This window comes from Desmodus rotundus, chromosome 3 (genome assembly GCF_022682495.2).
Source record: "Desmodus rotundus isolate HL8 chromosome 3, HLdesRot8A.1, whole genome shotgun sequence".
In the NCBI taxonomy this organism is placed as follows: domain Eukaryota; kingdom Metazoa; phylum Chordata; class Mammalia; order Chiroptera; family Phyllostomidae; genus Desmodus; species Desmodus rotundus.
The window spans coordinates 140,512,727-140,535,271 of record NC_071389.1 but is presented as its reverse complement, the minus strand read 5'-3'; the positions used below and the strand labels follow the sequence as shown (position 1 = coordinate 140,535,271).

General features: G+C 38.9%; 1 protein-coding gene across 6 annotated transcripts in view; it reads right to left on the bottom strand.

Annotated features, from left to right (window-relative positions):
• Positions 1–22,545, bottom strand: part of GRIP1 (glutamate receptor interacting protein 1) — a 649,796-nt gene that overhangs the window by 370,644 nt on the left and 256,607 nt on the right. For 4 of the 6 annotated variants that reach the window (XM_045184613.3, XM_045184614.3, XM_045184616.3 and 1 more), the window contains exon 1: positions 18,051–18,501. The exons of the other annotated variants lie outside the window; for them this stretch is intronic. In XM_045184613.3, coding sequence (XP_045040548.1) covers positions 18,051–18,183 — 133 coding nt within the window. In that variant the 5' untranslated portion in view covers positions 18,184–18,501. Of the gene's footprint in view, positions 1–18,050; positions 18,502–22,545 lie in introns of those variants that run through there. 6 annotated transcript variants of the gene reach the window in all.

The following is a 22,545-nucleotide window of genomic DNA, read 5'->3' as shown; positions in this document are numbered from 1 at the left end:
AAAACATAGTAAACTACAGGAATTATAGCAAATAGGGACCTTCGGGGGACAGATGGGCGCAGCCGGCAATAGTGACTCGCCTGCCCATTAGCCAGTACCTCTTACTGTGCTAACAGCACCTCATTTTTTCTTTCCCTACTCTCGGTTTGTATGACCCAGATTTCTAGTCCTATCATTTTCCCTAGGTTCCAGGTGTGGGTAGGTGACCCAGGACTGGTCAACTGGGAAGTCCCATTCCCCCCGGCCATAGTGATGGGCGCAAAGCACAAGACAGATCAACAGAATCCACTCAGAACTATTCAAGAAAAGCAAAGTTGAATGTTGAAGGGAGAAAAGAACAGAATCAAGGCAACCATGAGACTTTTTTTAAATTAAAAAACAAATAAATTACTTTTGCTAAAGACAGTTTGAATTGAGTTTCTGTAATTTTTTCCTTAAAAAGTCTGGACAAGGTAGAGAAAGGCTAGTCTGCTGGAATTTCATTTCTTCTGATTTACTGTATTTGGACAATAGCACTTAATTTGGATGGCTACACAGACTTAAGATGGTCCCAACAATTCTGGCCTTTTAGTATTCACAATCTGATGTAATCTTCTCCTCTTGAGTGTGGGTTAACCCAGTGATTCTCTTTTAATGAACAGAAGGCAGAGTAATGGGTTTTCTGTTCCAAGATGAAATTACAAAGAGACTGTGGCTTTTGTCTTGCATGACTTTCTGTCTTTTTCTCTTACTTGTTCTGAAGGAAACCAGCTGCCATGTTTGCACTAACGGAGAGACACACGTGGAAAAAAAAACGATGTCTCCAACCAATAGCCAGCAAGGACCTGAGACCACAGCTACACCAGTGAGCTTAGAAGGGGATCCTTGCCCAGCCCAGCTTTGAGAGACTGCAGCCCCAGTCTCTACCTTGGTCGAAGCACTATTAAGACACAGTGAGCATGAGGACCCAGCTAAGCTGCAACAAGATTTCCAACCCATAGAAATTATGGTATAATAAATGTTTGGGGGTTTTTAGGATACCATATTTTATAGTAATTTGTCATGCAGCAGTAAATAACAAAAAGAATGAAGTTAACCCCAAACAGATAAACAATAAAATACTCATCCTTTGCCTCTTTGTTATGTTCTCCATGACAACTCTCAATTTATATAAAGCACATTATTTACAGGACTTCACAAATGCAGTTTCAATATTTTCAAGTAAATAGCATAATTCTACTATATTGATAAAATATATTTAAGTAGAAAGATTCTTTGAAAGTCTGACAATTGAAATTTCATTCTACTGTAGACTAGTCTATTCAATAAATACTCTTTTGCACATGCTATGTTCCAGGTACAGGAGGATAAATAGGACAGGTTAGAGAGCCTGAGGTTCATCCACGATAGAAGAAATGCCCATAAGATTGGGAAACAGAAGAATCAAGACTAGTGCCACTACTCACTAACTATGTGACCCTAGATAAGCCATTTAATTTTTTAGTGTTTTGACCCCTTATGTATAAAATGGGAAGGCAAGAATAAATATAGCTGATCTATTAGCTTCAAGATTACTAGAAAGACCACAGAGGGAAAATATATATAAAAGCATTTTAAAATTCTAAAATGAAATGAAATAAAACTATAATTAGCCACGTGGTACATATATACAATGGAATACTACACAGCCATAAAAAAGACAGAACTCTAACCCTTTGCAACAGCATGGATAGACCTGGAGATTATTATGCTAAGTGAAATAAGCCAGTCAGTGGAAAACGGATACCATACGATCTCACTTATATGTGGAATCTAATGAAAAAAGTAAAGTGATGAATAAAATAGAAACAGAGACATGGATACATGGCACAGACTAGCAGCTGCATGGGACAGTAGGGGGTACTGAATGAAAGAAGGTGAAGGGACTAGCTAAAGAAAACATACACATAACCCATGGACAGACAACAGTGTGGTGATGGCCTGAGGGAAGGCGGGTAAAGGCTGGGTGGAGGTGAGCAAGATGGGGGATGGAGGGAATGGGGTCACCTACTATTATGTAAACAATAAAGTTAAAAACTGTAATTATTTTGATGTTTATTATAAAAACATACAGGCTTTACTACGGAAATAGATAAGAATAATTCATAATTAAGTTGTTATTTACTGGGACATGATATTTCTTTTTCTATGAACTATTTAAACATGTCCTTACATTTGAAATTTCAAAATTGAAAATCCCAAAGTTTTGTAAGTGTTAAGCATTCCTTTGAAAACTATGCAATCTGAATTACTTCTCTCCTGAATTTAAACCTCTCAAATTTTCATTTTAATTTAGTTTCTGTGAGGAAAAAGTTAAAATTGTTGAAAAAACTGATTAAAACAAAGAACATAAAAATTCTAATAATTTTGGTCAGTTAATAACTTTTGCAAAAATGTTTCAGCCCTTCAAAAAAAAAAGAAGAAACTTTTTCTTGTTACACTTAAAACAATGTTAAGAGCTACCATTTAGAATGAATTAAACATTCTCATTACTTCTATTGTCTTTCTCCACTGTGCTTCCTCTGATATACTTCATGATTTGATCAGATCAACACTTTGAAGTCAACAAAAACCACTTTATTTCTCATATTTTCATTAGGCGACTATACTTAAATTCATTATTCTAATCCAAATAACAGGTCCATTGATAAAAATGCAAAGGCAAGAGTAATTGATTCCATTTTAGGGAAAAGATATCAACAATAAACTGCTTTGGATGGAGCAATCAATGGTTATTGAATTTTAGACTCCAAGCTAATATTTCCAGCTACACAGGTCCTTGAGACTCAAGTTGCCCACTTTGCTTTTAATGAACAAGGTCAAAATCATGAATTGAAATAGTAGGACACTAATAGAAAAATTTTAGCCTGAAGGCATCATAAACTACCACCTATCTTTCCAGTAGGCCTAAATGTTAATATACACATTGAAGTTGAAGACAGATATGTCCCTTGGAATCCACTATTCTAGTTGTCCACAGTTTGATGTGAAATAAAACAAAAGTAACCGTTTATTAACCTCTAACGATGGGCTAGCCTAAGTGCAGAGGGAATACAAGGATGAAGTAAACAGCAGATGAAGTAGATAAAATACAACTGAAAAAACTTTGAGAAAGTGTGGTGAGAAATGATTTGAGGTTCCTAGTTTGGACAAAGTGTTAGAGGACCAAAGGCCTTTGAAAGAGAGAAGGGAGGTGGAGCGCATGCAGGGAGAGTGAGACAGGTACTGAGTTCAGTCTGGGGAATGCTGGAATCTGAGGTGACTGAGCACCCAGACGACAGTTGGCAATAAGGATCTGGAGCTCATTCGTGACATCTAAACTACAAAAGAGGAAGGAGAGGTTGCCCAGGAGGAGTTCACAGACAGAGCAGGATAAACGTGCCAGCACTAAACTCTGTGGAATTCCAAAGTTAAAGGGAAGCAGGAGGAAGAGGTGATCAGAAGTGGGGAGAAGAACCAGGAAGAATATGCACCACAAAACCAAGAGAGAAAAAACCCAAAAGACCAAAATGGGACAAACTGTCAAATGCTACAGAAAAATCAACCAAGTTAGGGAAGTTTTAAAAGCAGGGGAGCCACACTCAGGAGGCCCCTGTGACCTTTGCTGGATCACTTCCGGGGGGAGTTGCAGGTGTGCAGTCCAGAGAGCTGTGAGGCATGGGTCCATCAGTCTCGCACAGCGATTTTCAACCTGTGTGCCACGTGAATTTTTAAAACACACGATACCTGACTGTTCAGTCAGGGGCACTGGCCTCTTTTCCCTTAGATTGTCAAATTAAAAATGACAACAGCCAACACAATAGCTATCTGGTGTGAATGAATCAAAATTATACCTACTTTTTTGTCAGATCAGCCAAAAAAAATTTTTTTTGGTCTACCATACAATTTTAGTAATTTGAGTGTGCATGAGCTAAAAAAGGTTGAAAGTTGCTGGTCTAACATTAACTGGGCACCTTCTTTGTGCTTTGGAGATAGGAAAGTACAGCTGTATATATGAATTTTTTTATTTTGGTAAATAAAAGATATCTGGGGAAGGGGATGTGGGGAAGGAGAGTCAGAAGAACTTAGAAGTTGTCCATGTCTTCAGTTGGGAGTGAGTTTAGGTGGGAGGAGCAGGCTGGGATATCAAAGAGAGGCTCAATTTGGGAATCATTGCTGAGAGAAGGGAAAAGAGTGGCTGGAGATAAAGACAATGATGAATGACTAGTACTGAAAGCCCAGATGAGGCTGGGATGCATAAATTTGTAACGCAGCCAACCTCCATGTTTGGGCAGTCTTTCATCCAGTCCTGTCACAGCCTGAGAGCAGGAGGAAAGGCCACAGATAGTCTGGGGGCACTAAGGCCAAGCACTGGCAGGCTCGTGAGGCTGAAGTGCAGGGAAGACAAACAGTCGAGCACCTGGTGACCAAGCAGAGAACTTGTGCCAAACAAAAGAGTGAGAAGCCAGTCACATTCTGACAGGTGGAAAGAACCCATTGGGACTCAAGGGCCTGGTGAGTTTAACATTCAGGTTTGAGGGGGAGGGAGAGATTTAAAATGTGATTTTATAAGAGTTTTGAGGTGACAAGGATATAAAAATGGAGAGAGAAAAATCTGCTAAAATTGAAAGTTACCAAATGTCTTAATAAAGCAAGAGAAGTGATTCTACATTTAAAAAAATGGTACTTTACTCTACCTCTTCTCCATATAACTTAAAATTTATACTTTGCTCTTAACATTACATAATTCCAAGTAATACCAGGGCATTTCTGAGACTTGCTATTACATTTCAAACTAAGAGACTCCTGTAAGTTAATAAGGTATTGCAATTTTGATTATTTGGGAAACTTTGAAACTTAAGAAGGAAAAACTTTAAAAAGTAAAAATCACGCCTTCCAAGTGAAAAGAATAAATAGCTAATTGCTTGAGACAATTACAAAACCCCAAGGAAGACGCTTTGACAAAGCCAAACTCAGACTGGATAACGTGTGACATAACCTAACAGTAAGAGCTCCTTAACCACTGTTGGCAAGAGTAAGAGTAATGTTCACTCTTCAACTTTATCTCAAAGTAAACAATTTCACTCTATTTGAGAAATATTCCCATAACCAAAGTTGATATGTGAGCATTTAGTTTTGGGGGGGATATGATTCATGTGTGACATATAAATAGACAATATAAATAAAGAAACCTAGTTCTGCTATCATTTTCCAATGCTTACGAATTCCAGGATTTATTCGGAGTCCTTAAGAGAACTCTTTATTTTTATGACAGCTTTATACCCATACTGACATTTTTGTTTCTATAAATGCATTTATACTGTGTAACTTTCAATGATTTGAGTCTTAGGTATCAAAGACACAGCATGCATTCATAGTCAGGTGTTCAGATGGGCAGATGTGTCGCAGCCCTCCTGCTCTCCCTTCTATGCTGCTGAGGGGTTATGAGCAAGGCTTAGTCAAGGTTCCCACCCTAGACTGGATTCGTTTGCTGCCTTGGTGATAGTAAGTTCTCCTCCAGTCCAAACGAGCTGTGAATTACATACATCAGTTATGAATTTCAGATTCAGTGGGGAAACACATACACACACAGAGTTACACCAGAAACTAAGGCCAATGTCATGGTCAAGGCATAATTGCATTCAAAATAATTTACTAAAGAAGACTGAGAAGAAATTTATCTCATTACAAAAATGGTTAGTCATAACAGCAATTGCCGTTGGGGCCTCTTTTACTGTTAGAGGCATGGAATTATAACCAAGATGACTAAGGAGTTTATCAACCTGTCAAGAAGCCTGAAGTCCCCATCATGACAGCGTCCTTGGGCAGCAACATGGGGGAGGATGACACACGGTACTGCAGTTGCCAGATGAGACACACTTGGCCCAGCTGGCACAGCACAGAATAAGTGCTTAATAAATACTCAGTAACAAGTTTTAATAGCTCAGATCATTGTATGACATCCGGGCAGTTAATTAAGCTCTTTCCGCCCAGTTTTATGGACAATAAGGATAAAAGCTGTCTCAGGGAGTTGCAAGAATTAGATGAGATAATTCACATAAAATGCTTAGCACAGGGCCAACATGCACTCATCTCAAAAGACCAAGCGTTAAGAACTGTGTACCAAGTGTTTGTTGAAAAAGAGAAGGCAAGCCTATAAAGTATTATAAAATATAAACATTTCCTTTCTCCTTCCATTTTCTTTTCATTTAGAGTTTCTAAAAATCCATTGAAAGTTTGTGTTTTTTTGTTACTGGAGCCGTAGGGAAGAAGCATGACCAGAATTATGGATATTGCAAACTCAAATTGTTTTCTAAACATTTCAGATATTTGAATGGGATTATAAAGTAATGAGAAAGGTTTCTGCAGGTTCCTCACGGGAATCAGTCTCCAAAGATCTTCAAGCAAGAAATATCTATGGATGGCCCAGAGTGGGCCCGGCAGTCAAGGCACTGTCCCAGGTGCTGAAATAGAAAGCTGAGGAAGTAGCATTTGCAGGAAAGACATTCTTACAGATAATCACAAAACAATGGAGTGAGTGAGGCAGCGGCATTTCTGTGCAAAGGCGCCTCAGATCTAACGTCTGGGGCTGAGGTGAGTGGAGAGCTTCCCAGGGAGGCAGTCTTTATACAAGGGGGAGGGCTTGGGGGGAAAACAAGAGGAAAAATACATCAGGTTCAGCAATTAAATACTATGTCAGTTCCATTGTTAGCTGACTCTGCAATCCTGAGTTAGATATTCTCTCTCTTTAAGCCTTAAAAACAATTACTGAGCAAATTACTATGTTGTTATAAAAATCATATATAAAATCAAAGGGCTGGATTGGAAGATCCCAATAGTTTTCCTTAGCTTTAAGATTCCTTGTATGCCTGATCATCTTCCAAATGATCCTAAAAACACCATTACACAAAAAGCTTTGGGATTTTTAAAAATGGAAGCGATGCTCGTCCGTATAAATCCTGAGAACTTGGTAGTGGTAGATAAAGCGGCCACAAACAATACTTCTCCAGTGTTGGGAATTCCCCAACTCTACTTCAATCTGAAAGACCACTGTAAATCCATAAAGTAGAAATTTATAACTGACTGTGAGCCCCTGTAGTTTTCACCCTAAATTTTGACAGCTGCTCCCTTAAAAGTGATATGATTCTAGTCAGGATGAAATGTACTGAGCAAAGTATTTTCAAAGTGTAAGTTCCTATTCATATCATCAAAATGCTTACAGAAATTAGTTTTTTCACATGCCAATCACAATTTACAAAAACACGTGTTAACCCGGACTGCAGTCATTTCTAAACTCTCCACTGTAGTTATTCGTTAACCTACATCTAGTTTCTAGACTCAGCAAGATGCCGCTGTTGGCTGCACATTCTTTACTGCTTACGTTTGACACGTGCCTAGTTTTACCTAAAAAATGGGGCTTCACAAATCAAATGTTATTTCCTGCACGTGCAAATTCATGAATCACACATAGCCAGCAGCAGAAAAACAACAAGAAAACATAAGACCAGCTCAGTAGTAATTAGAAGCCCCTGTTTTCACAAAATGCAGGCCACTGTACTAAAATTAGGCATAATTTTCAAATATGTTGTTCAGATATATCTCCTGAAAAGAAGTTTGGAAAGTCATCAGAAAACAGAAATATTTTTTAAAATCTTACACTAGGTTTTTTATAAATTAAAAGATTAACCCTCAGAATCATATCTAACAAACAGTAACTAATCTAGAAAACAACTTCGTTTTCCAACAAGCAATATAAAATGCCCTGGTTATCTACTGCTAGTAAAATAATAAGCATTTCTCTGTGAAGCACAGTGATGCAGCGGTTGTACAACTTTGCTCACTCTCTGGAAAAAATTTCCTTGACGTACAATCTTTCTTACAAAATGCACAAGTCATTGAGAGTCTCTACAGTATGGTGATTTTCAAATACTAGGAAAAAGCATAATATATTTGTGCCCTACAAAAAACAAACAAACGAGAAACTATAAAACAATCATACATTTTAGGATCCTCTGATTACATGGCAAGCACACTTTTAACTAGCCATATGTAAGAACTGTGCTCAAGTGAAGTTTTAGAGTCCAAGTGTAAAAAAGATCATGGCACACTTATACTAATCTGAAGGTAGAACGAGCAATTTTTTCATCCCCCCCCCCAAACCATCGTTACTTTAAGCAACACTTAACCTGGCAGATGAAAACTACCATATATACCATATGAAGGGCAACCAGAGCCCTCTCTTTTTCAGCAAAGTAAAGGTTTTCTGCGATAACTATTCCTCTTTTTTGTCACAGCCACACTTTACCGATTACTGAAATTTTGCAAATGCATTTATGGTCAGACCGGGCTTGAAATCTGCATTTTTTTTTAGGAGAAATGCATTCGGAATTCCAAACAACTGATTTTATAAATGGACTTTAAGGAAACAGCCCAGTCAGAAGAAGTCAACGCAAATATTGTATTAAAATGAATAACTACATTTCTAACTCCTGAGGGTGTAATGCCCTGGCCTCCTATGCAAATCTTCACACAGTGCCTCTGTCTCCTCAGTCAGGGTCAGCTCAAACGTCTCTCTCCCAAAGAAGGATCACCTTAGCTGAAATGCCCCTTTCTCTGACACTATGTCCTGTAACTTTGATCTGATTTTCTCCACTGAACTCAACACTACTTTTTTATTTTCTGTTTCCCTGTTAGATCCCCGGTTCCAGTGGGGCAAAGACCTTCTCTGTCTTGTGTACCCCTCTATCTCCAGCACCTAGAATGATGCCTGACACCTGGTGGGTATCATCAAGTAGTTGCTGGATGGATAAAGATGGTGGGATGCTTACCATAAATTGAGTCTCCCTATTCTTCACAGGGCATGGAATTAAGAAGAAAGTGTGAGTTTTATACTCTATCATATATTTTAAATATTATTAATTATAAAGAATTCGTTTAGCCACACGCTCATAATATTTGGAGTTCAGTTTCTAGAACAGAAATCTTTGAAGGTTTAGTATATTAACTGAAGTTCAATTTAACTTATCCACATCCATAGACTAAACTGTTGATATTTAGTTTAAACCCACAGATCCAAAGAACTCAGTTCTATATGGTTCGATGCTTCAGAAAAGCATTTTGTCTCTAAGCTTATGATACAGTTAAGGAGATACTGGGGTAGAATTCTAACACTTCAAATTTAAAAAAGCATAAAATCAATTCTATTATATATTCTAAAATACCACTGGGAATATTTCCCTCTGGCATCATGGTGAATCATTCTGTATTCCACACTTTATTGAGACTTTTTTTTTCCTGAGTTGGTACTTAATAAGTACTTCTTGACTGAGCAAATGCACAGGGTATTCCATAGTGGAGACAAAAACCTGAGTGCCCACTTGGGAGCTGCTATAAATAAATACATACATATGTACATGCATACATACGACAAAAAACAGACAAAACTTTGCACATAGTCATTTGAGTGCCTATCCCTCCACCTTAAAAAAAAAACACTTAATGGTTTTTAAGTCAGTTTACAGAGTTGTGAAACCATCACCACACTTTTAGAGCCTTTTCACCGTCCCGTAAAGAAGCCTTGTGCTTATTTGCATCAGTAGATGGCCTTTGAGTCTGGCCTTTTTTCACTCAGCATATTTTTGAGGTTGTTCCATGTTGTAGCATGCACGAGTCCCTATTTTTCTAAACTCATTTGAAGTAGCTTTATCTCTAGGACACCACAACTGAATGTACAACATGAATAAAAAAACCCCAACTTTTAAATCCTAACACCTATTTGAGTTGCATTTCCCTTCACATAATCAATCCCCATTTAACCTGCTATATCATCATTATAAGAAATTAATCAAAGGAACAATCAATTCAGTACTCATTACAAATTCCCTTATTAAGGTATTCACACAGTTGATTCCTCTACCTGTTGAAGTTCTATTAATTACATCATGGGAACGGCATGTATTATCCCTTTTCCTGGTTTGGCGCCAGCACTGGACTAAGCAGGAAGTCCCCCTCACCAAGTTCATCTAGTCCCAGGATTCATCCCTCCAGTCTGTACGCATGGCTTGCAAATCTCATGGGTCCTCTACCCTCACCGTAATTCCAGCTTCTACCTTTAAAGCTGCCTCCTAACAATTCTCCTTGGACATCTTCTTGGTGACTCAAACTCAGTAGGTCGAATATATTCCTTCTGTTTACACCTGTGTTTTCCCACAAGTGCCATATCTGCTCTATTACTTATGTTTCCCCCTCTAATCCCTTTTATACACCACTCCCACAGTAATCTTTCTAAAGTACAGCTTTTTTTTCTGGTTGTGCCCCTACTAAAAAAACCTACAGGAGTGCTTTGGTGCCTAAACAAAGAATTTAAGCTCCTTTGCCTGCCATTCATAAGTACCCGACATGCTTACTCAGTGCCTTTATGAATAAGGCTTTCTTCTACCAACATTTGCTCAGTGCTCCCTGTGTGTCAGGCACTAAGTGCTGTACTATGACATTTAGTTCACAAAACCCTGGTGAGGTATTTAGTGACCAACCCAGTTTCACAGACGAGGAAACTGAGGCACAGGCAAATCTGTTTGTCACGGTCACATGTCTATTAAAGGAGAGAGCCAGGATTCCAACTCAGGCAATCTCATCCAGGCCCCACATCCATAACTAGCATAACACAGCGGCCGCTGGGAGAAATTGATGCCAACTTACAAGGAAGAATGGGTGTTGTTTTTTATCTAACAAATAGCTACATAAATCAGTGTGTGTGTGAATGCGTGTGTGTGTGCATGTGCCCATGCTTACCACACATGCCCTTTTGGGGGTCTCACTGTCCTGTACATGTATTTCAAAGCACATAGTTTTGGGGAGCATTCTGATTGGAAAGAATTGTCTTGTATGTCTCCAAATCTTCTTTCATGCAGCTGTAGATACTAGTGGCAGAACTCTGGGGAGATGTGGGAGGGGAGTTGCAAGGCCCCCTCTAAAACAAGATTCAACTATGAAGGCAAAGCGAGAACCCAGAGCATTAAATACACAGCCATCGTGCTGCTAAGAGAAATCTGCTCACATGTGCCCACTGGCTCTCTCCTTCCTCCAGCTGCTTCGGCTGTGTGCTGTCCTGAGAGATAGAGCTCTCTGGCTCAACCTATTACTGATTCCTCTCTCAGGGTCTTTATCATCCTGCGCTGGAATATAGGGCCCTAATTTCATGAATAAGAAACTGAAGAAGCATAGAGATCCAAGTGAGACATCTGAAGTCACATAGTTCCTTAGTCTCAAACAACAGTGGGGGGATTGACTGTGGGAGTGGCAGGGGGTGGGCTGGGCAGAGGAGGGCGGAGGAGGGCAAAGGAGGGCGAAAATGGGACAACTGTAATACAATAACAATAAAATATTTTTTATCCAGAAAAAGCAAATTACATTTTTGGAGGCTAGAAAAAAATCTAGCTTCCATCTCTAGTACTTATTTCTTCTATCAAATGAAAATACCCAATAATCATATTTTCTAAATTAAAAAAAAATTACCCATACTATCAGACTAGAAACTAGCCCATCTGAGTTTCAATCCCAGTTCTGATTATTTCCATCTAGGTGATGTTCAGTTTGGGTGGCCCTAGAGACCTCAAGGATTGGGACTATGACTCCAAAACTGGGGGGGTCTCCTATCTTTCATCTCATCTCTTTTCTGTGCTGCCTGGATTCTCTCCCATTCTAGACTTTCTTTTCCCATTTGGTAGAGGGCATTGAGTTGAATTTGCAAGTTCCCAGAGGAGCACTCAACTGACCCAGCTTGGTTTATGTGTCCATTGCTAGATCAACCACCATAGCCAAGGAAATGGTGTAATATAATTATGTTAGTTTTGATCAATCAGTGACGACCAAACTGGAGTGGACACAGGGGCATTTTAAATATGAGATTGCCCTTCCCAAGGAAAAAAATAAGAGTTTTGGGGTAGACATATAGATGTTCACCACATTACACAAACAGAAAGCACTATGTGTTTTTCATTAAATAAATGGAAAGTTTGGTAACTTCTTAGAAATAAAATTTTTTTAAGGAAAAAAGAAAAATTATCACATGGATGTGGGCCAAATCCCATTCCAAGCACTTCTGGGTTTGTGTAGTTAAAACAAAAATAGCATTGAAGGAATTACTCACCTCCACATACCATATGTTACATTGGTGAAAAAATAATGTGAATAGAGTGGAGGCACGACATCTTATTTCACACTAAATCTAATAGAGTCTATATTTATTTGGGTCTAGATAAAATTCTGAGAATATATTATATTTGTTGAAATATGCAAACAAATGAATATATAATTCAAACACTTTTAAAGAGATGTAGGTTTGTTCAGTGGTTTGCCTTGCCTGGAAGGGAATGTGATCGTACTGGGAGACTTCAAGGAAAGTGGGATGCCCATTTATCAGGGATGCTGCGGAAGAACTTCCTGGACTCAGCAGCAGGCCTTCCTAACTGAACTAGAAGACTCTTCTTAATTCTAAGATTCTCTGATAGAACTATGCCATTCTAAGTCCCCTGAAGGGATAGGCATTGACCAAGAGGCTGTATTTGCAAACCCCAGGGCAAATAGGAGGTGACACAGAAAATACTGGTAGCTGGTTTTCTGAGTCACTGGCAAGCGCCGCCATTACCATCATCTATAAATAAGACATCATGTTCATTGGACTTGGAACATTATATTAGAAGTTAGCTTTTCTTCAAGAGTTTAGTTTAAGATAAGATGACCTACTGCTCTAAAGAATAAAGCCTCCTAGGAGGGAAATTAACAGTTATATTCCTACATAGATGGATCTGGTCCGTAAATACTGGAAGAGCAATTAGACAACTGAAAGTAAAAGGCGAGCGTGGGATAAGGGATGGAGGACCAGGCTCTAGCCGGAGGTCTGCCTTCTGCGAGGATCATTGGGGGCTTGCCTAAGTCACTGAACTTGCTTGTATCCCAGTTTATTCACTAAAAAAAGTTAGGTTGGATTCTGAGGTCACTTTCAACTTGAATGTTTCTTTAAATTATTCCAAGCTTGAGATAATAACACTGGTGGCACAACATACCCCAGAAAAATGGAACATGTTAGCCAATCAATTTTCAACAAAACAGCTATACTACAGGCGGAAAGCAATTCTTAGGAAAGAAAGATAAGCAGTATTTTTCATAAAACAAGCATGTTTTCTCTCCTACATAACTGATATGTCTTCTAATTCGTTTGGGATTTCTTGACTCAAACTTAGTACAGGTAAGGTATAAACCATGAATGTCTCACATTCAAGACCTGTCAGTTCGATGACCACTGTTTTTAACATAGAAATAAATGGCTTTTATGCTTGTAAACCTTGGAGGGTAAGGATAACCTATAAAATGTGCTGCCCCCTCTCCCTCCATTTCTCCCTTTCCTCTCCCAACCCCTCTTCCCTTATCACCACCCCCCCACCCCCCAACCACGGGCTGAGGAAGGCAACATCCCCTTCGACTGGGTGTGTTCAGCTTTTGCACACATGGGAGCAGGGATCAGCCATCTTTCCAAAGTCCATGTAAAAGTTCTCACTCTAGTCGTCTGGCACCCTTATCAAGAGAGAGTGTCCTAATTAGATGTCAATTCTGGGAAGGAAAAGGTATGCAATTATGTGAAATGCCAAAAAAAAAAATCTGTTAAAGGAACTAGTGAGAAGAAATTACTTGAACTAGTTACCCACAACCAATTCCAAAAAATTCTCACACTGTACACACCTATTACCGAAATGTGTTTTGTCCAAGAGGAACAATGCAGGGCCTTTTTCAATGAAGCAAAAGGAAGTGAGCAGCCCTCTTAAAATGCAGTTTGAACGTCTCAGGCATGTTAGATGCACACATCGTTTAACCAAGTAACTTAGCTAATGATGCTTTTATACAGGCACACCACAATTATTGCTGAACACCTATCTATCAGAACAGGCAAACACCACGTTCACTTGTAAGTACACATGACCTTTTTTCACAGATCCAAAGCATATTCCCTGAAAGGAGGCAGTAGAAAAGGTGAATGGGTCACTAATGACTGCCCTGAGCAGCTTTCCTGCACAGCTTTCTCTCACCTCGTGAGGCCTGAAGAAAGCTGAGAAGGGTGGTTCCCATGGGGGAACTCGGTGCCTTATTCAAGGCCACCACACGTGTGCTCAAGGTGCCGGGGCTGTAGGTGAAAGTGGCTCATGCACTCCTATCCATTAGAGATAAATTCCTCCCTTTCAAGTAATTCCATAGCCCTGCCCTGCACGACCATGGCAGCTCAGAATTTCAATATGAATATGAACAGTGTTGAGAGAGGGCTTATAAAATATATATTACGTGTGTTATAATTCAAATATTAGCAAGTGTGGCTAAATAAATACATACAGTGAGAGGGTTTATTTTTTGTATCACAAATTAATCAAAATGTTATCTTCCAGAGCCATTAAAAAGCCATTGCTCGAACACAGTATTTATTGAAAAAGAAATAAAAGCAACAAACATAACAAAAGTGAATACTGAGGTCCTTCTCCAGCTCTTTGCTACATTCAAGTTGATGGATCAGTTTTGTAATCAGTACCAGTTTGTTTGTTTTTTTTTAAGGAAAAATACCAGACAAATCATCTAGGTGAGAATTTCAGAGTAAATGCTGCTTCTTGACAGCTAAGATTGAATAAAAGATGAGGTCTAGAATTTACCAACATGTTCAGAATTTCGTAGGTTTACAAATATTCTCTGAAACTCCTTAATATTCAACGATAGATTGTTATCTCAAAGGAACAGAAATCTTCCTACCCACAATTCCTGCCAGAAAAACAATTCCCTCCAGACATCCAGGTGAATTTTTTGGTGGAAATCCCAGTTAAAAGTTCTTTAGCCAATATGTTTATCTGAACTGTTTTAGAATAAAACGAAAACTATAAAGATTATGTAGTTCTAGAACTTGAAATATCTTAAGCAATAATTCCATCTCCTGTCATATTTCAGGAAATAAAAACACAGAAAAGTCTGGGGATTTGCCCAAAACATTTTTCTAGAAGCCATAACTCTGGAATTATGAAAGGATAGATGAGAGACAAAAGCAGATTTTTAAAAATCAAATGTGGTCACCCCCCAAACAATGGCGTACATCATATCAATATAAAACCAGGGAAGATTTAAAATCAGTCTGCCCTCATCGTCACTAAAACTCAATTTTGATGGAGTTACAGAAAAATCATCTATTTTCAGATTAACCTCTCTCTCAAAGGCCCAGGGTCTCCTGACATTCTAACCAGGCTTTTGCAGGTCACGAGAACATAAAGTGCGTTGTCTTTAAGATGAAGAAAGGATGGCAAAATTCTGAGTGAGAATCCACCACAGAAGAGACATTAGTTAGGGATAAAGTGAGATATCAGCAAGCACTTGAGAATGTTCTAAAGGAAGAACATACTTATTGGAGAACTTTCTGGGAGGGTCTTTCTAGCACGATCTTTCACTGTTATCTGTACACAGTTCTTGCGGTGAGCTGAGCCACTACATAAACTGACAAGGCAGAGCCGTAAGTTTCTCTCAACAAACAAACAAACAATGTAGGAAGAGAAATAAGCGCAACGACTCTTCTGGTTTGTCAATGGTACCGTTAACTAAGATGTGAATGTCATCAGTGAATTCTACCAAGTTTTAGCCTCAATGTAAAACAGTTTTCCTAAGCCTTCTAGAGAAATGCAGGACATAAACTTTCAAATTATGCCAAAGACTAATTAAAACAGACACACCGCAGATGTGACTGAATTAAAACCATATTACCCGTTGGAGAGGATTGGTTTCACAGATCAGTCTCACTCTTTAATACAAATTCTCTACAGCCGTAAAATGTAAGTGGATGTCTCTCCCACTCAGTTCAGAGATGCCTAGAAACTGAAACCAAAAGATACGCTGAGAGGTCACTATGGCTTACGACGTGTCTTCAGAAGCCCTGGCTGCTTAACTTTTAATGAAATGTCAAATCCCAAGTGTCCGCATCCACTGTGACACATTCTGTTTACCCCACATCAGTTTGAAGTTGGCAACTCAACAGGCATCTAACTCCACAAAGCTGTATCTTACATAATGGGGGCTTTCTAATAAATCACAGGGGAGCACGTCAGTTTTGCATCTAAAGCACATAACTTTCGTTGGTTAGCTTCTTATTCTTAGCGTGGCCATGACAGATCAGAGAAGTTAAGACACGATCCCCTTCGACTGACTGCATTCGATGGATAAAGGCTGCTGTCTTGGCTGTGGCCTTCTCCCAACTCTGGTGTCAGGGTATTTTATAGCCACCTCCACAAACATTTCTCTCTCCTAAGAGGCACATTTGGTAAACTTATAAAGTATCTCTGTTGTTTGAAAATTCTTACCTAAACTAGTAGGATGCAGGCATTTGAAAGAGATTTTTTCTCTATGTATGAATACGTCACAATACAAACTCAAGAAGGTATAAATTTGATTCATTATACAGGGTCGGGCACAAATAACACCCCTTTTTTGTAATAAAAGTCTTCTATTACAAAATCATAAGCATGCAATTCTGTAACATAACAATACCACACTCAAGTACACCATGTGACATTTTAGGTGAAATGTTCAAATTGCTGCCCATCTCATGTGAGACATTCAGGTGCCCTACCAACCACACTCAAGCAAGCCTTACTTCTGCCAGACCCTGTATTTATTGGTTGTAAGAAATTTGTACAATGCATATAACGTAATTAAAAGTTCCTGTTTCTTTTTTTTATCTCCAAGTTTTCAGAATTATGCATGCCAGCTGACACTATTACTTGATATGACACAAATCTTAAATTCTTGAATATATTATGGAAACTAAATTTAGGAAACATAGACTGTCACTACATTACAGCAGATTATTCATGTAAAAGCATTATAGAAGAGAAACATCTCCAAAACTCAGAGATTACTCTGTAAAAGCCACACAGCCATATTATCAAGGCAAATGTCAAAGAATTATAACTTTGCATTATTGTGTTGTTGCCACCACATGAATTCTCAACTCTCAGCTGTCATCAATCACAACAGAATTTCTGGCATGTAGACCAGATTCTCATGGATTTTTATACCACAAAAATGGATCCTAAATTATTTATTGGTCAACACTCAGAGGTTGTAGATGGGATATATTACAATAGACATGAAAAGGCCAGGGAGAATTAGACTCGAAATACAAGTTTATAAAGATCCTTCTTCAAGAAAATAAAAATAATTCCTAATTTTGTAAATGTCGCTTCTATATAACTATCAGTTCTATGCATTTAGGGCATCTCATAAACCCAGTGATTCTGCACACAGCTGTTCCTCTCTGCGCCCTTGGGCATTTCTGGGCACTTTAAACCTATTGGGACAACTCTAAACCTCACCAGGAACTAAAGGGCTGCTAAGTACAAGAAAAACTCTAGTTCTCTGCTATTTATAAGCTAATTTACAAAAGTCTTAATATAGATATATTATTTATTCAAGTCCCACTGCTTCTAGTTGACAACAAATAAGAGTTCCCTTAATTTGCTAACAAAATTATAAACATGAATCAAAGAAAAGCATGTGAACTTCCTTATATAAACACCTCAGATTCATCACAGAAAACTGACGGGAAGTTGGTATCCAGAGCATTAATCATCACCATCAACTTGAATGTGAACAATTATTTCTTCCAAATGATCTAGCCTTCCCTCTTCTAAAGACAACACAGTTATTTTTAAAGAACTCCAACAGAACATAATTTAACCATCTACTGCATTGGCTTGCAAGATAATTTTTGAATGGTTCATTAAAATGGTAACATAATCAATTCACTGCACCTAAAATATTAATCATGTGTACAGACCTGGGCTAGGTACATTGTCTGCATGCCATCTGATGGTTTTTCTTGAAATAAATCAAGCAATATGTAGCACTTCAGTACTTAGAGACTGTGCACGTAGAACACTATCTGGGAAACCTTTGCACCGAAGATGAAAGCATCACACAAGGTGTATTGTTACCCCGGGCATGCGAGGAGGAACAAGGGGGTGGAAGGAAGTGCTTACTTCGAAAATGCTCTGAGGCGTAGTAATAGACATCCTCATAGCCCTCGTGGTAATCCTCTTCAGGCCGGTACTTTTTCCCCTTTCTTCTCCTAGATCTCCTTATTTGCTTGACGAAACCCAGGAAGCGGTCCATCTCTCCCTCTCCACGCAGCCGACTCAGCCAGCGGCGGAGCTGAGACAGCCCAGCTGCTCCGGGAGCTGGTGGAGCATGAATACCCTGCACCGACCCAGCCGTGCTACCCTTCCCTCTGCCTCTGTGCTACCATCGATGATCAGGTTTTAGCCACGGGATGGAGAAATAACAGCGACAGGGGTTTGCCTTGACAAGATTTCTTACTTTGCTGGGTCAACTGTCAAATGTGCAATTTAAGAAGAAAAAAAAAGGAAAAGAGGGAGAAAGTAAAATGATAAAGACGACAAAACAGAAAAAAATAAACAGTTAAGCTTTTGCCTTCAAAGAGCTTCAAAACAAAAGGGAACAAAGTTCAAGAGATTCAGCTGAGGGGAGTCCCTGCACTAGAATTTCACTATCCAGTATCTCCATCGTGAGGGGCGGGGGTGGAGGAGAAGAGAGGGGCGGGGAAAACAGGCCCCTCAATGGACTGAACCAAAGCTAGAGACAAACCAACTTTTTCTGACCTGCTAACCCCACCCCCTAATCTAACGCCCTTTCTAGCAAAGCTCAGAGCTTGGGAAAGTTCTTGGAAAGCTACCTTTTGCGATGGGCAGATCGATTAACTCTTTGTGCACTCTTGCATATCCTACTAAGGAGCAGTGAAGTGGTTTCATCCATATGCACTGCCTCTCGCTGAGAAAAGTGTGCTGTACGTGTTAATTGGAGCAGCAGGGAGAAGGCTCAGCAGCTGCTTTCAAATGACACATTTACCCACTGGGCATTAACGTAGTCCAGTTGCTATTTGATCTAAATATTAAAATGCACTTCACAGAGAGGCTTCTCATAAGCATTGTAACAGCATACTATAATCAACATTTTTTTTTAAACTGCATGGTTTGGGGGAAAAATACAAATAATCCAACTCTGCTTGCAATTTTAGATGAGTGGTTACTTTTTTAAAAATATGAAAACAAATAAGCTAAGGAGCAAATAAAACTTAATTTTTGCTTAAGACGGAGAAAGAGAATTTTTGAAAAATGCTCACATCCTGTTCGGCCTTTGTCTCTAAAATCACTTCTTTTTTAAGTACTGCAATCAGAAACACTTCAGACTAGATGCGAGAGGTACTCGGAAGTCTAGACAGGTCAGCGTTAATCATGGACAATATTTTTCTCTCTAGCTTCTTTCTTCAGGTCTTTAAATGAATGGAAAATTTTAAAATCAGGAAAAATTCGACTTGTTTACAATACAACTAATTAAACACGGCATCATATTACCTACTACACACGTAATATACTGTGACTTCATGTTCCCAGAAATGTAATTTTTTAAAAAGCTTCTTACTGTATGAGAGTTGTTCAATAGCTACGTAGTATCAACTTTGTAGGGCCATTCCAGAAGGACGTGATTGCACTTAGCACTGTCTGTTGTTGGAGTCACAGGCAATTTGCCTCTCTTCTAGATCTAAATAGCTGAGACGTGTAAAGGTAGATTCAATGTATTCCCACTATTCTCACAGATTCCCCGCCCCCCCCCCCCCCCCCCCCCGCTTTTTTGTATGCCTTACAAGTGAGGTTGTGAAGAGAAACACAAACTCAATTATGGGGACAAAAAGATACTATAAAATGTTTTACGGGCATCTTTATACACAAATTCACTTGTCCTTAGGTGTCAAGTCTTTTCTTTATTATTCTGAATCCATCAACCAAATAAATTAGAACAGTTAAAAAACAGTGAAATTTGAAAATCTGAATCTAGACCTTGAATAGGTCAATAAATGAATGATAATAATACATAACCTTTTAATTTGATTTTCTTAACAACCTTTATAATGAGATGATGCCTCTAGAGATGAGGAAAAAAGGTTCAGTGATGTTTTAGTGGTTTGCCCAAGATCACAAAACTAACATTGCCAAATACTACCTACTACAGGTATTTTTTCATACAAATTACAGGTTGTCTTGACTAAGACTTACCTGCATTCAGTGATTCATTGTTTTCTATGAGTTTGTTATAGAAATGGAGTTTGAAAATAATTACTCGCTTTCATTTTTAATTGGGCAAAACATGTATCCTGATTTAAGTAATTAATTTGTCAAGTACACATGCTCCCAGAGATTATGCAGACAACAAAATTTACCCAACTACCTCTAAATTATTATAACTCCTAAATTAGTGGAGTCCACGTTATTTGTTTTGTAGTTTTAAACTCCCAGTTTAATCTAAAAGGACTGACATTATGGAAGATAACACTTCACAAGAGAGAAGGTACTTTTTTGTATAGACCAACTGAAAATATTCCACCTCAGTTGGCTGACTTTTAATTGCAGTATTCCAAGAGCCTGAGAGTTTCTCAAACAGAGGTAAGCAACCATTTAAAAAAAAAAAAAAAAGAAAGAAAAGACCAATGCAAAGTAAAAATTGTCTGCATACCAAACTGTTTTCAGAAATTATGCTTTAAAGCACCTTTCTATTATTTTCCTAGTTTTGAAGACTTTTATTTGGGAAGTTAACATTTCAATATCTGATTGTAAGGAAAAAAATTTATACAAGAGGAAATTAGATGATGTTGGGGAAGGGTTTAGAGTTCCGCCATGTGCCTGGAGGGATATGGTAGAGGAAGTAACAGCCCTCTTAAAACAATCGCAGATGCTCGGGAAGCAGGCACAGGGAATCTGCCGTTTAGAGGAGCTTTACCCGAGTCACAAAGGATAAAAGAACGTGGCAGTGTACCATGTGAGGGTGGGGTGGGAGGGAGCATGCATTAATGTGTCACAATCCAAAAGGTAGGGGAAAGACACTTGCCACTCTATCTGAAGGGTGGTACAGGTGGACGGGCTCTTTTAATCCAACTTCCTGGGTCTGCACCTCTGAATTTTCCCCATCTTCTATCTTAAATCCTCCATAATTAAAGATGGAGGACCGATCTACAACAAAATCTAAAAAAAACTCGAGGTTGTGCAGCAGTTGGCTAACACCCCCACGATAACTGGCCAATGAGTAGAGTGAAGCGCAAGCAAGTCCCATTCAGCAGGTTTGCTACAACTGCTGAGAGAATCGCCCTTCTTTTCACGGCACAAACACAGGTAAGTGGGGTTACTCGTCAGTTATTGCACTCTATGGTCTAAACAACTGGGATAGTTTAAACGCTGCAAATGGCAGTTCACAGAACAAGTATCACCCACAAATGTGCTTTGTTAGGCTCACTTAAGTGTTGTTTTGTTTGTTTGTTTTAAACTGGGCCAACATCTGAGAGTCAGGAATTTCACAATTAAATCAGATATTTGATTTTTCCTGGAAAAATCAGAAGATCTGGCAACTCTGGGCCCAACTCCAATGTGGCAACTATTAATTAAAGCCGCGTGCTGGCTGCCACCCATGAATAAATATGTACTCTCCACTGAGCCGCAGCCCCTTCCACTGGGCCCGATTCTCTTATTCAGCTGCCACCTGGCCCCTGCAGGCGTTGCTGCCTCTGCATCCTTGGCCGGGCTACTATCCTGACTAGCCCGTTCCAACACACTAATCTCTTCAAGAGCAATTTCAGCTCCCCTATATTTTCATGTAAAGACAAGAGATTATTATGACAAAATGGGTTTAGTTGTGCTAAATGTTCACCAAACTATAAAATTAAATTTGTTAGGAAAAAAAAAATTGTTCACACGAGAAAATTAAAAAATGTGCTTCAATAAAATTAGCAAATATATACTAGCAAATACATTTTTTTTAGAAAGCTAATTCTTTTCTTTCTGGGAAGTAGGCAATTGCCTGAACAGCATTCACACGGTTTCTGTACTCTTCTGCATTAGATTCCCCATCCCGTTGGAGGGAAAGAGGAATAGACCAACTATTGAGATTAAATCTTCAACTGACAACCTTCCCTAGACACTCAGTAAGTTGTACTCTTTTATGCATGTTGAGATCGAGTAATGGTTACAGTATTTTTTTGAATAGCAGTATGAAACATAGAGTTTATTAGAAGAATCTTGAGACAGTTAATACAATAAGACCCTTTTTAGATACCATTGTGTTTGCACGTGATGCCCAGAACTGTGGCAGACTCCCCATGACCTTAGGGGACACAGTCGGACACACTGAGGATGGCAGAGTAGAAGGGAAAGCACTCTGGTCCCTGGCAGTGACAGTGTTCTCCCCCCTGTTAGACCCAACAGTACTCCATTGTAGCGAGTGATTTGTACTATCCCACTTTAGTAGACCCCATAAAATTCATATATCATGTGACCGTGCATACATAATGTAAATATAAAATACCTTGTAAATAATATATGTAAATACATGTTTAATAATATATACTTAAATTAGCAAATCTTAGGACACTACCACGCTAGTAGATGTAGTTAGATCCCTGCACTTACTTCT